This window comes from Siphateles boraxobius, unplaced genomic scaffold, assembly GCF_051911475.1.
Source record: "Siphateles boraxobius isolate OS27281-9 unplaced genomic scaffold, OSU_SipBor_1 18, whole genome shotgun sequence".
NCBI lineage: Eukaryota > Metazoa > Chordata > Actinopteri > Cypriniformes > Leuciscidae > Siphateles > Siphateles boraxobius.
The window spans coordinates 7915031-7929687 of record NW_027508788.1 but is presented as its reverse complement, the minus strand read 5'-3'; the positions used below and the strand labels follow the sequence as shown (position 1 = coordinate 7929687).

The window sequence follows — 14657 nt, the reverse complement described above, 5'->3', positions numbered from 1 at the left end:
CGAACACACCATTCAAAAGTTTGGGGTCAGTTCAAAAATTTTTTTTGAAGAAATGTATACTTTTATTCCACAGGGACACATTAAATTGATCAAATGTGACAGCAAAAAGATTTATGTTTCAAATAAATGCTGTTCTTTTAAACTTTCATCAAAGACACTTGAAAAAAAGATTATGGTTTCCATAAAAATGTTAAGCAGCCCAACTGTTTTCAACATTAATAATAATATATAATAAATTATATTTTAAAATATATTCAAATAGAAAAGTTATTTTTAATGATATATATGATAATAAATGAAAAATATGATAATATCTCACAATATTACTGTTTTAACTGTATTTTTGATCATATAAATGCAGCCTTGTTTGGCATAACACCATGTCTATGCCGGACGCGATAAAGCGACCGTTACAAATCCATTTTTCCTTCCTGTGAGAAGTATCGTGAGTGATTGGATAACTGCATCCAGTGTAAACAACATCACTGATTATAAAGGGTTCTATTGTCTTTTGTCATATCGCACCATACGCGTCCGGTTTAGACACGGTGTTAGAGACTCTTTCAAAAACAATAAACAAATCTTACCCACCTCAAACTTTTGAACCATAGTGCACATCTATTGATAAACAGATGCATGTTTAATTTACATTTATTTTGAAAGAGTTTGAAAGAGTTTACATTTGCACTTACAAATTGTAAAGAGTTGCCGATTGCTCTAATAATAGCTTGAACTAAGTCAGCAAAGCTTGCCGTTTCATCTCCATGTTAATGTTTAAACACGGGCATTGAGGTTGGTCTGTTATTGTTGTGTTTCAGTAGCGTAGGGGCTTGACGAATCAGGGAATGATACGCAGTGATTGGATACGCAGGGTGACTAAGTCACAGATACAGTATAAGAAGGGGAAGAAGATATAAGATATAATAAGAAGTTTTAAAACAAAAATGCACTAGTGTAAATGTAGCCATAGAATAGCCCCTGAATGTTTTGCAAAAAAAAATATGCAATTTTACAAGGGATACTCGGTTTTGCGAGGTTTCAGCATTCTGAGTTGAAAAAATGAAAGTTTAGTATGAAAATTATGCTATGTGTTTCCCACTTGTATTTACATGTGTGCATGTGTCCGTGTGTCACTATACTTGTTTGAAAGTCTCACACCTCAGATTGTCTGATTCGTGTCTCTTTTGCCCTGTGTGTGCTTGTGAGAATTTTCTGAAGGATTGAAATTGAAGTGCTGGACAAAATGTTTAAAGTAATACATTAATATTAGTCAGATAACATTTTCATTCTCAATGTCCCTAATCAGATTTTTTTTGGACCATTGTCCTGATGGAAGATCCAACCACGGCCCATTATAAGCTTTAGCAGAGGTCGTCAGGTTTAGATTGTTTTGATCTTTTGGTAAATGATAGAATCCATGATGATATGTATCAGAACAAGAGGTCCAGGACCTCCAGCAAAATATATTTAACCTTGGGCATGGGGTGTTTTTTTTTTTTTATCCCTGTTTGCACCAAACCCATCTGTTGGGTTAGCTGCCAGAAAGCTTTTTTTGTTGTTGTTGTTTCATCTGACCACAGAACTCAGTCCCGGTTGAAGTTCTAGTAATGTCTGACAAATGAAAAGGCCGGAGTTTGTTTTTGGATGAGAGCAGAGGATTTGTTTTGAAACCCTCCCTTGTGATGATGTAAGTGCTGTTAGAATTTTTTTTTTAAATGTTTTCTGAGAGTCTTTGGCCGTTCAAACTATCCTCCTCACCATACTTTAAGACAATATAGAAACACATCCACTTCCAGGCAGTTTTGTAACATCTTTACTTGATTGAAACTTCTTAATTATTGCCCTGATGGTGGAAATGGGAATTTTCAATACTTTTTCTTACAGCGTTTTTCTATTTTGTGAAGCTTAACAATCTTGTGCTGCACATCTATGAACTATATTCTTTGGTCTTACTCATTGTAATGGATGATCAAGGGAATTTTGCCTTTGTGTTTCCTCATATTTATACTCCTATGAAACGGGAAAACATTTTTTTTAATACATACTTCGAACGCCATCAATTCCAACTGAAATAGAACCTTATAAGTGACTAATTGGGGACACTAAAAATAGGAAGCTACTCCTCACACGACTTTAGCATTAGCATGTTGCTAAGGTAAAAACATGAATGACTGTCAGGGCTTCCAACTCTCACTCATTCAGCGTCATACACGCCACACATCCATATTCTCACGCAGTGAAAAAACGTTGCGTAACAAAGAGGATATGGACAATGCGCTGACAGAAAAGACAGAGCAGGTTATTTGATGTTTTTTTATATATATTGATATATTTTGAAATAAAACAATCTCGGCTTTCAAAATTAAGTTTTATTATATAATTCAAACCATAAATACGTTTAGCACTCTTACTGTGACATGCCACATTGCTGCATTGCCTCAGTTCAAGCGAAGCGGGAGCACACTCTTACACTTTACTACTAGTTACAGCACAAAATAAACATGAATGAACATCAGAGAGTATTTTGAAAAAAGCAGTTGTAGAAACAGAAATGTTACATAAAATGGTGTGTCCTCTGTGTTGACCTTGAATAGAAAAGGGAACATGGTAACCATAGCCTCACCATAGACCCTCTCAGGTTTTCATGGTTAGCTGTTCTCCCCCATGACAAGAATGTCCAGTGACATGCCGCTTGTGTCATCATACGCTCCACTAGCACTGATTATAAGTAGCGGTGCCCTGAGCCATTCAAGACGCCCTCATGCGTGTCCTGTACACTCTATAGAAAAAGGATATTATGTTTGTTTTTTTCTAAAAGAGAAATAGAGACTCTGTGCAGCAGGACAGGTGGAAGCACAGGCAAGAATAGAGGCCACGCAGGCATTTTGTCCACTGAAGCGTTTTTTCTTTTTTTTCTTTCTGATCTCTGCCCCGGACACTCCATCTGTTCTTGTTGAAAGAGTAGACTGTAATTCATGAGGCTTTGTGCTTTATTTTCTGGCTTAAAATTAATTTACGCAGGCATACATATCTTTAGGGATAGTTTACAAAAATATAATTATTATTTACTCGCTTTCATGTCGTTCCAGTACCTGGAACACAAAAAGAATATACAATACCGTTCAAAAGTTTGAGGTCAGTAAGATTTGTATAAATGTTTTTGAAATAAGTCTGTTATACTCACCAAGGCAGCATTTATTTGAGCTAAAATACAGTAAAACACTAATATTGTGAAATGTTAATACAATTTAAAATAAAATACATTTTATATGTGAAAATATGTGATGTCAAAGCTGTATTTTCAACAGCATCATTTCTCCAGTCATCAGTGTCACACTATCCTTCAGAAATCATTTTATTATGCTGATTTGCTGCTCAAGAATCATTTCTTATTAATAATACTGAAGACAGTTATACTGTATAATTTAAATTTTTTGGAAACCATGATTTTTCCAGGATTCTTTGTTGGAGAACAGCATTCATTGGAAATAGAAATCTTTTGTAACATTATAACTTTACTGTCACTTCTGATCAATTTAACGGATCCTTGCTAAATAAAAGTATCACTCTTTTTTTCCTTTTTTATTAAATCTTACCGATCCAAACTTTTGAACAATAACATATGTACCTAGAATAAATAGTGATTTTATCTTTGTGGCATTCTTTGTGGCAATAACGACTTGTAAGTAATGTAAATTGTGGGAATTGTCATTATTAATACTACTTGTGTTAAATCAGCTCTGTCTTTTCCTCTCTCTCCAGTGATCTAAAGCGCAGAGTGAGTATTCTGATTGACGGTTCACTCATCATCTCCCAGGTGAAACCTGAGGATGCTGGGAGATACACCTGCAGCCCGAGTAACAGCCTTGGCCGCCCACCCTCTGCATCAGCATACCTGACAGTGCATTGTGAGTTGTTCTGCGGAGCAATCTGCTGATACACCACTAGATCTTACAGACATTAGATTTTTGTCCCTCATCTGAAAACATGTATCCGTTGCTGGTGCCCCTAAAAAACTCTCTGCATTGCTCCGAGCACATGCTGAAATATACTGTGGAGTGTGGGCGAGAAACCGTCAGAAAAGAATCAATTTAGTATTTTTACTTCCAGTCAATATATCCAGCTGATCATACCCCTCAAATCTAAGAGCAAAAGTGAAAGTGGTTCTGTTTTGTTGAACATGATGATCAGCTTCAGATGATCCAAAGCATCTTGTGCTTCTAAAACAATGTTGTACACATTGTCAGTGTCACAAATTTGCAAAAAAAAATCATTAGTGTCCAAGTAATCATTATCATTCCACTTTGTAGTAAATTAATTAGACCTTTTATTCCCATATTTTCAGTATGATCTCACATGTTAGAACCCCAATGTAGATATACAGTAGGTTATTATGTATGACATTACACAATAGGCAACTGGGACTTACTGCTTTATCTAAAATGAATTTGTTATAGTAAAATGTTGTTATCGTATCATATGTAACATATGTTTACAAAATCACTTCAATCAGGAGGTTTATACTGTATATATATCATTGTAGATGAAGCAATAATTCCCAGTTGCCTATTGTATTACGTAATGTCATGCATGATGTAATAGAGGATGAATTCTCCTTCATCCTCTGTGACATTGGCCTCAATGGATTGAGCATGAAAATAAAGTAACAACCTTCACCAGCAGATTATGCCTCTTCATCATGGGACAGATCATTTTTTTACGTTTTCACATTGGGATCATGCATTCAGAATTACAAAGATATATAACAGATCTTTCTTGCATGATGATCTTTTGTAATTGATGAAAGGGTTACTTTACTCTCCCGGCGTATTCCATCTCAATACATGGGCATGAGGGTGCATTAGCCTCAACTGCCACTGTTGGGTAGGCTGACGCTTTCTATTTGCAGCCAAGAGATTGGAATGGCCTTCTGTCCCCGGAGTCTGGAGCAGAATTGAAACAGTGACCTTGAGTCAGTAAGCTAGCAGATAACTCAGTCATGGCTCACGTCCTCCACTCCGATAGAATGATGCAAAGAACCCGCGAGTAGAGGCTTTTCTAGACGTTGTTGAAAAAAAAAGCAGGGGAAAACACACAAACATGTTGCATTTGCAGTAAATAGTGGCGGGAATGAGCACTGCAAATTGGCTGTGGTATCCAAGGTAACAGACATTTAAAATTCCCTCGCTCAGAGGATGCAGATTAGGCTGTGTCGGACTGGCTTGGATCAGTTGAAGTGGCGGAAAGGGATTACATCATAGCAGAATTCCCAGAGAGGGACAGACTGCAGAAATTTTCACCTGTTTTATAAAACAGTCTCATCCACCGGCACATAGTCTGGCCGCCCATGTGTGTAGCGAGCAGAGGCGCAGAGAAAGTGTATTTGACAGTAAGTGAAAAAAGGGAGGGGGGAATGAAAAGGGATGACATCATCCTGTGTGGAAACCCTCTTCTCTGCAGTGACGTCACCTGCAGACACTCCGGCAGGCTGTTAGCGTGGGCGCTGGCGGCCCCGTTAGACATTTGACGGCATTGCAGGTCTGCTCCTTTTTCCCTTTTCTTTTCTTATTTCAGCAATCCTGTCCTTACATCCTCACGACTCCCTTTTCTTCTGTTCTTTTTTCAACTCCACACTTCTTTCTGGTCCACTCCTCCCGCCATCCCATCCCACAGCTCCACTTGCGCTAAAAATAGAGCCGGCCATGTACTTTGCTAAGCATTAAGATGGAGCAGTGGATTTCTTCAGCGTTCGTTTCGGGGCACCGGTCCCTCTCGCTCTCCAACATGCTGCGGTTGGCTGGTGTCTTCACTAATAGGAGACAGTGATTTATGAGTCACATGCGACTGAATCTCTTTTACAGCATTATTGATACTCTTAGCTTTAGATTTGGTTTATACAATATAATGAAGGAAAAAGTTATCAGAAATCATCTTCTTGATCATTTTTCGTGAACTGGTGAAAACACTATTAATAGTGGCTTTTCACAACATCTGGTTGGTTTTTGAAGGTTTTTATGTATCCTTCATTGCCTATGATATCACACAATTCTGTGTATACAGGTCCTTCTCAAAAAATTAGCATATTGTGATAAAGTTCATTATTTTCCATAATGTAATGATAAAAATTAAACTTTCATATATTTTAGATTCATTGCACACCAACTGAAATATTTCAGGTCTTTTATTGTTTTAATACTGATGATTTTGGCATACAGCTCATGAAAACCCAAAATTCCTGTCTCAAAAAATTAGCATATCATGAAAAGGGTCTCTAAATGAGCTATTAACCTAATCATCTGAATCAACTAATTAACTCTAAACACCTGCAAAAGATTCCTGAGGCTTTTAAAAACTCCCAGCGTGTTTCATTACTCAAAACCGCAATCATGGGTAAGACTGCCGACCTGACTGCTGTCCAGAAGGCCATCATTGACACCCTCAAGCAAGAGGGTAAGACACAGAAAGAAATTTCTGAACAAATAGGCTGTTCCCAGAGTGCTGTATCAAGGCACCTCAGTGGGAAGTCTGTGGGAAGGAAAAAGTGTGGCAAAAAACGCTGCACAACGAGAAGAGGTGACCTGACTCTGAGGAAGATTGTGGAGAAGGACTGATTTCTAGACCTTGGGGGACCTGCGGAAGCAGTGGACTGAGTCTGGAGTAGAAACATCCAGAGCCACCGTGCACAGGCGTGTGCAGGAAATGGGCTACAGGTGCCGCATTCCCCAGGTCAAGCCACTTTTGAACCAGAAACAGCGGCAGAAGCGCCTGACCTGGGCTACAGAGAAGCAGCACTGGACTGTTGCTCAGTTTTGGATACTGTTATAAGCATGAGCCCCGTCTGATCGGTCGTGGCGGCGGTGTTGCAACAATTTACAGAGATACCCTTAATGTTACTCAGAAAACTCGTCATAGGTTTAATTCGTTTGAAGTGCTTGTGCTAAATGTTACGCTCTTAGATGTAAGAAAAAAAACCACATTATCTCTAGCATTGGCTACCGTATACAGACCTCCAGGGCCTTACGCCAATTTCCTAAAAGAGTTTGCTGACTTTCTATCAGATCTTTTGGTCAACGTCGATAAAGCATTAATTGTTGGAGATTTTAACATACACGTAGATAATTTAAATGATGCGTTAGGGGTTTCGTTTACAGATTTATTACACTCCTTCGGGGTCAAGCAAAACGTCACCGGACCAACTCATCGTCTTAATCATACACTTGATTTAATTATATCATATGGAACCGATCCAACCGATATAGATATTGTACCGCAAAGTGATGATGTCACTGACCACTACTTGGTAACTTGCACATTACGCACTGCTATAATATGTCATGCTGCGCCACGTTATCGACCAGGTAGAACAATTCGTCCATCCACCATAGATCATTTCTCATATAGCTTATCTGATCTGTCCCAGCTGCTGCCTGAACCCAAACAAACAGATGAACTAGACGAACTAAGAGCTCCATTCTCTCTAGAACATTGGATATTGTTGCACCCATTAGATTAAAAAAGGTCAGAGAAAAAAGTATAGCACCATGGTACAACAATACTACGTATGTTTTAAAGAGAGAAACCCGTAATTTAGAGCGTAAATGGAAAAAAACTAATTTAGAGGTCTTTAGAATCGCGTGGAAAGACAGTATGTCACGTTATAAAAAGGCCCTTAAAACGGCCAGGGCGGAGCACCTCAGCAAATTAATAGAAAACAACCGAAATAATCCAAGGTTTTTATTTAATACCGTGGCTAGACTAACAAATAAACAGACGTCGTCTGAACAAAATACCTCGTTACAGTTTAGTAGTAATGATTTCATGAACTTCTTCACCGAGAAAATTGAAAGCATCAGAATCAAAATCGTAAACGTTCGATCTCTGCTCGTGCCTTATAATTCAGCCGCAATTATCACCCCGCAAGAACAATTACAATGCTTTACAACCATATGACAAAAAGAGTTAAATAAACCACAATTAGATCCAAATAACCTAGCAAATTACAGACCCATTTCGAATCTTCCATTTATGTAAAAAATATTAGAAAAAGTTGTGGCTGCTCAACTCGGCTCTTTCTTGCAAGAAAACGACATCTATGAAAAGTTTCAGTCTGGATTCAGGCCACATCATAGCACTGAAACTGCCCTTGTTAGAATCACAAATGATTTACTTTTAGCTTCGGACCAAGGCTGTATCTCAGTACTAGTTTTACTTGATCTTAGTGCTGCGTTCGATACTATAGATCACACAATACTCTTAGATCGACTACAAAATTACACTGGTGTTCAAGGACAAGCATTAAGCTGGTTCAGGTCATACTTATCTGACCGCTACCATTTCGTCTACTTAAATGGAGAAAAATCGATTATAACTTCGGCAAACTATGGAGTGCCGCAGGGATCTGTGTTAGGCCCTTTATTATTCTCAATATATATGCTGCCACTTGGTAATATTCTACGGAAACATGGAATTAGTTTCCATTGTTATGCTGATGACACTCAAATATATATTTCACCACGGCCAGATGAATACGCTAAATTATCCAAATTGACAGATTGTGTTAATGATATAAAAGATTGGATGACGCGTAATTTTCTTTTATTAAATCCAGACAAGACAGAGGTAATACTTATCGGTTCTACAAACCGTCCACAAAACCCTTCACAGCACGACTTTAACATAGTAGGATGCCCTGTTACTTTATCCGCTACAGTAAAAGACCTGGGTGTTATACTAGACCGCAACCTGTCTTTTGAAAAGCATATTTCATATGTTACAAAAACAGCCTTTTTCCACCTTAGAAACATTGCTAAGCTACGTAATATGCTATCAGTCTATGATGCAGAAAGTTAGTTCATGCATTCATGACCTCGAGACTAGATTACTGTAATGCTTTATTAGCTGGTTGTCCTGCATCTTCAATAAACAAGCTACAGTTAGTCCAAAATGCAGCCGCTAGAGTTCTTACTAGATCAAGAAAATATGATCATATAACACCGATTTTATCATCACTTCATTGGTTACCTATAAAGTTCCGTATTAAATACAAGATATTGCTTTTGACTTATAAAGCTCTAAATGGTTTAGCTCCAGTCTATTTAACGGATCTTCTATCGCCTTACAATCCATCGCGCTCTTTAAGATCACTAGATTCGAGGCTTCTGGTCATTCCTAGGATATCCAGATCCACCAAAGGAGGCAGAGCATTTTCACATTTAGCTCCGAAGCTCTGGAATAGCCTTCCTGATATTGTTCGTAGCTCAGACTCTCTCTCCCAGTTTAAAACTAGACTGAAGACGCATCTATTTAGCCAGGCATTCATATAAATTTTTATCTTACAGTTACTGTAAATTCGGCCTCTAGTTCATAAACGCCAGAGGAGAACTGGCCCCCGACTGAGCCTGGGTTCTCCCAAGGTTTTTTTTTTCTCCATTGGGTCATTTGATGGGGTGTTAGGACACCATTAGGTCACTGGATGGAGTTTTTCGGTTCCTTGCCACTGTTGCCTTTGGCTTGCTCAGTTGGGGATATTCAAATTAATTAACCAATCATACCATTGATTAGCTCTACCAAACTTGGATGTCTTTTTTTTCCAGTAATAAACAAACATTGTTAAGTTGTTTTGATTGATACTGTGAAGCAGCTTTGATACAATCTGCATTGTGAAAGGCGCTATATAAATATATTTGACTTGACTTGACTTGACTTTTGCATGTCATTCGGAAATCAAGGTGCCAGAGTCTGGAGGAAGACTGGGGAGAAGGAAATGCCAAAATGCCTGAAGTCCAGTGTCAAGTACCCACAGTCAGTGATGGTCTGGGGTGCCATGTCACCTGCTGGTGTTGGTCCACTGTGTTTTATCAAGCGCAGGGTCAATGCAGCTAGCTATCAGGAGATTTTGGAGCACTTCATGCTTCCATCTGCTGAAAAGCTTTATGGAGATGAAGATTTCATTTTTCAGCACGACCTGGCACCTGCTCACAGTGCCAAAACCACTGGTAAATGGTTTACTGACCATGGTATTACTGTGCTCAATTGGCCTGCCTACTCTCCTGACCTGAACCCCATAGAGAATCTGTGGGATATTGAGAAGAGAAAGTTGAGAGACGCAAGACCCAACACTCTGGATGAGCTTAAGGCCGCTATCGAAGCATCCTGGGCCTCCATAACACCTCAGCAGTGCCACAGGCTGATTGCCTCCATGCCACGCCGCATTGAAGCAGTCATTTCTGCAAAAGGATTCCCGACCAAGTATTGACTATTAAGTGCATAACTGAACATAATTATTTGAAGGTTGACTTTTTTTTGTATTAAAAACACTTCTTTTATTGGTCGGATGAAATATGCTAATTTTTTGAGACAGGAATTTTGGGTTTTCATGAGCTGTATGCCAAAATCATCAGTATTAAAACAATAAAAGACCTGAAATATTTCAGTTGGTGTGCAATGAATCTAAAATATATGAAAGTTTAATTTTTATCATTACATTATGGAAAATAATGAACTTTATCACAATATGCTAATTTTTTGAGAAGGACCTGTATATGCAGTTAATTCAAAGAATAAACCCTTGTTTGATGGACTGTTTATTTACACTACCATTCAAAAGTCTGGAGATGGTTAGATTTTTTTATTTATTTTTCATCGCTTATGCTCACCAAGCATGAGCATGAACATTTAATCAAAAATAAAGTTATATTGTAAAATATTATTGCACTATATTATAAAATGTAATTTATTCCCATGATGGCAAAGCTGACTTTTCAGCACGATTATTCCAGTTTTCAGTGTCAAGTGATTCTTCCAAAATTATACTAATGTGCTGATTTGGTATGCAAGAAACTTGTTATCATCAATGCCAAAAACAGTTAATATTTTTTGTGAAAACCACGATGCAGTTTTTCACGATTATTTAATGAATATAACATTTTTGTATCATTATAAATGTTTTTACTGCCACTTTTTATTAATTTAATGCATCCTTGTTAAAACAATTTGTTAAGTCTGAACCCAAATTTTCGAATATTTATTTATTTATTTATCTTTATATTTGATCTACTTAAACGCCAGTTCTACGTTGAACATATACATCGTCACACATAGTTATATCTAAGGCTTGCTTGAAATTGTTTATATCACTAGACATGATGTTATGGTTGGAAGCTGATCTTAAGCCAATTTCCTTAGAAAGTGCCTTATACTACAGTACATGCTGCCTGTTTATTCAAATATCTAGTGACCAGAATTTCATAAGCATTTGGTTTTTTTTTTTTTTTTTTGGGCTCTCTCAATAATAATTTTTTTTATTTGCAACTTATTTTGTATTTTTGAAAATATAAAAAAATATTGTATTTCAGTTATGTAGGCTGTAGCTACTTTTTCCCATCTGTTCCCAAGACACTTACTGTACTGTACTCCAATTAGCTGAGTAATAGTCTCTGTGTGACGTAGTTCAGATCTTTTTTATCTCTTGGGTTGGCAGTGGCTCAGTGGTTCATGTAGGTTGTCTACAAACCGGAAGGTTGGTGGTTCAATCCCCGGGTCCACCTGGCCTTGCATGGCTGACACCACCGTCGGTGTCTGAGTGGATACGAGAAAATTAGAGGCAATATGTAAAGCGCTTTGGTGGCCATTGGGTCACCGATGTGTGAAAGTGCTATAAAAATTCAGGTCATTTACCATTTTTGTCTTCAGATCTCACACACTGATTTCAAGCAGTTCCTTTTTAGTGTATTTCTTCAACAATAGTTGACTCATTCAGAGGATTTGTGCTAAATGTTTCAGACTAATGGCTGATTTATACTTCTGTGTCGGACCTCCGCCAGAGCCTCTACACTGTTGGTTTTCATTTATACTTCTGCATCGTTGTCCGCGTTAACGCGCAATTACACATGCAGAGGGAACATGTGAAACCCGAGGGAGCGGTTCTAGCAGACCAATCACAGTGCTTGTGGTCTGCGTAGAATTGACGAGTTGCTATATTTTTGGAGAGGTGCACGTCAGGCTACGCCGAAGGGTACGCATGCTACACATAGCCTACGACGTAGCTTCGGCGTGAGTGATAGCTTAATGGCTCAGAGAGTCATCCAGTACAAACTCCTCTCATCTGTCAGTCAGTTTAACAATGCACAAAACCCTCGATGTCTAATTTTATAACAGCACAGCTTTTATGCTGTATTAAATGTTTCTACTATCATTGTGTCCTGTAGACCCTGCCCGTGTGGTAAACATGCCGCCCGTTATTTACGTGGCCATCGGACTGCCGGGGTACATCCGCTGCCCGGTGGATGCCAACCCGCCTGTCACTTCAGTGAAGTGGAAAAAAGATGGCCTGCCTCTGCGGATAGAGAAGGTGAGTCCAGCTGGACAATGATCTCAGTGTTTTCACAGATGCTGTCAAATGTTCCTCAACGACCTCTTGCAGCTGTGTGAAATGGGTTTCATTCACAGGTTAAATTGAACTCATAGTCTCGCACAGACAAAGAATGCTGGCTCTTCTTCAGTAAAGCCAAGTGGGGAATAACTGACCCTAATGAAGGGACAGGAAATCACTTTCATTCTCAAAGCCTGTTCCTCCTCAATGCAATTGGCTTTAAAAGATAGTGTCCATGCAGCTAAAAATGTGTAGGCTTATCATGTTATATCCCAAGAGCACTGAGAGCAAATCCACTTCATACATTTCACTGAATGCAAAAGTCGTACTGCTTGTCAGGTGTTTTAGTCCATTTAAAAGCTTGTTCCCCCACTTTTTGGTGGCGTTTCTGATGCAGTGTGAAGAAAAAGCTGTACCCAGCCTTGTTAAATTATGACTTTTATACCACACAGCCTACTAGTTGGTTATGGTTAACACCCACTCTCTATGCCTGTCTTTCAGCAAGGACTAGGCAATTGTTACATGACCTAATTAATATTCATGATCTAAGCTGATGAGGTTAGTAATATGTCCCCTCCACTTTTTAGTACATTCATACATAAGTGATATAATCCAGTGTGTCCATTACACTCAAACTGATTGCAGATGATTTCACAGAGTATTGATTTAGATTTTTCATACTGTGATTAAACCGAGTGCGATGATTGAATTTGCAGTTTTTACATTGTACATGTAATTATACATGCAATGGATGCTTTTATCTAAAGGAATTTACATTCTATTCAAAATACACTAAAGCTAAAAAGTTTGGCCTTATTAAGTTATTTATTTATTTGTTTGTTTTTCGAAGAAGGTAATACTTTAATTCAGCAAGGACACATTAAATTGAAAAGTGATGGCAAAGAGATTAATAATGTTAAGATTTCTTTTTGAAATAACTTCTGATCTTTTGAACTTTATATGTATCGAAGGATCCTCGAAAAGATGTATCACTGTTTCCACAAAAATATTAAGCAGCAAAGCTTTTTTTTTTAGCATTGATGATATTTAGAATATTTATTCCAAATCAGCATATTAGAACGATTTCTGAAGGATCATGTGACACTGAAGACTGGAGTAATGATGCTGAAAATTAAGCTTAGCTAAGAATAAATGGCATTTTGAAATATATAAAAATTAAATGCAGGCTTAGTGAGCATAAGAGATTTCTTTCAAAAGCGATAAAAAATCTTACTGACCACAAAAATGTGAACGGCAGTGTACAAAATTGATTAGTTTGTGCATTTCCTGGGAATCAAATTTGGGCATCAAAACCTTGGCGTTGCAAGCATCATGCTGTACTGTTTGAGCTTCAGGAAACGGTTTGCTCTGGTTGTGTCTGCTGGGTGTGATGGGACTGTTCTCTTTGTTGCAGTACCCTGGCTGGAGCCAAATGGAAGATGGGAGCATTCGAGTGTCTGAGGTGACAGAGGACTCTCTCGGCACCTACACCTGCGTGCCTTACAATAGCCTCGGTACAATGGGACAGTCCCCTCCCGCCCCCCTGGTGCTAAAGGTAAAGAATAGCACTTGTAGTATTTATTTAAGCTGCACCTTTATTTATTTATTTATTTATTTATTTTTACATTTTGTTAATTACATCATCAATTTGCATCAATATAACGTGGTGTTTGGCGATGGATAGGACCCACCCAAATTTCTGGTGGTTCCTGGAGGGGAGTACAGGCAGGAGGCTGGTCGAGAGCTGGTCATCCCCTGTGAGGCAGAAGGAGACCCATTCCCCAACATTACATGGAGAAAGGTAAGGCGCATCCATAACGATCCTTGAGGAGAATCCTGTATCATTGCTAACCCAACCGAACCGCTTGCTAGAACTCTTTTTTTTTTATTGGAGAAGGTAGGGAAGCCCAGCAGAAGCAAGCACAACGTCCTACCAAGAGGCAGCTTACAGTTCAAATCTCTCAGCAAGGAGGACCACGGGGAGTGGGAGTGTATCGCCTCCAATGTCGCCACGAGCATCACTGCCAGCACGCACCTCCTAGTAATTGGTAGGAGGCTTAGGAGACAAATGGTGCAACTACATGATGCTCAAACAATACTTGCAATAAAGTGATTCTTCCATACAGCAATGTTTTTTGATCATATTACATCATACAGACTCAACCCTGTTACTTTTTTAAAGGTGCATGATGTATTTTTTGTTTTATATTTTGCTGGACGACAGTGGTTTTTGACTCTGGGTTCCCATGGTCATAAAAAGGGAATTTTTAAAAAAGTAATTGAAATT

The 14657-nt window shown here is 38.4% G+C and overlaps 1 protein-coding gene across 4 annotated transcripts in view; it reads left to right on the top strand.

The window, feature by feature from the left end:
- Positions 1 to 14657, top strand: part of igsf9bb (immunoglobulin superfamily, member 9Bb) — a 143844-nt gene that overhangs the window by 92649 nt on the left and 36538 nt on the right. For all 4 annotated transcript variants that reach the window (XM_077233172.1, XM_077233173.1, XM_077233174.1 and 1 more), the window contains exons 7-11: positions 3763 to 3908; positions 12207 to 12349; positions 13785 to 13925; positions 14055 to 14171; positions 14268 to 14418. In XM_077233172.1, the coding sequence (XP_077089287.1) occupies positions 3763 to 3908; positions 12207 to 12349; positions 13785 to 13925; positions 14055 to 14171; positions 14268 to 14418 (698 nt within the window). The remainder of the gene's footprint in view (positions 1 to 3762; positions 3909 to 12206; positions 12350 to 13784; positions 13926 to 14054; positions 14172 to 14267; positions 14419 to 14657) is intronic.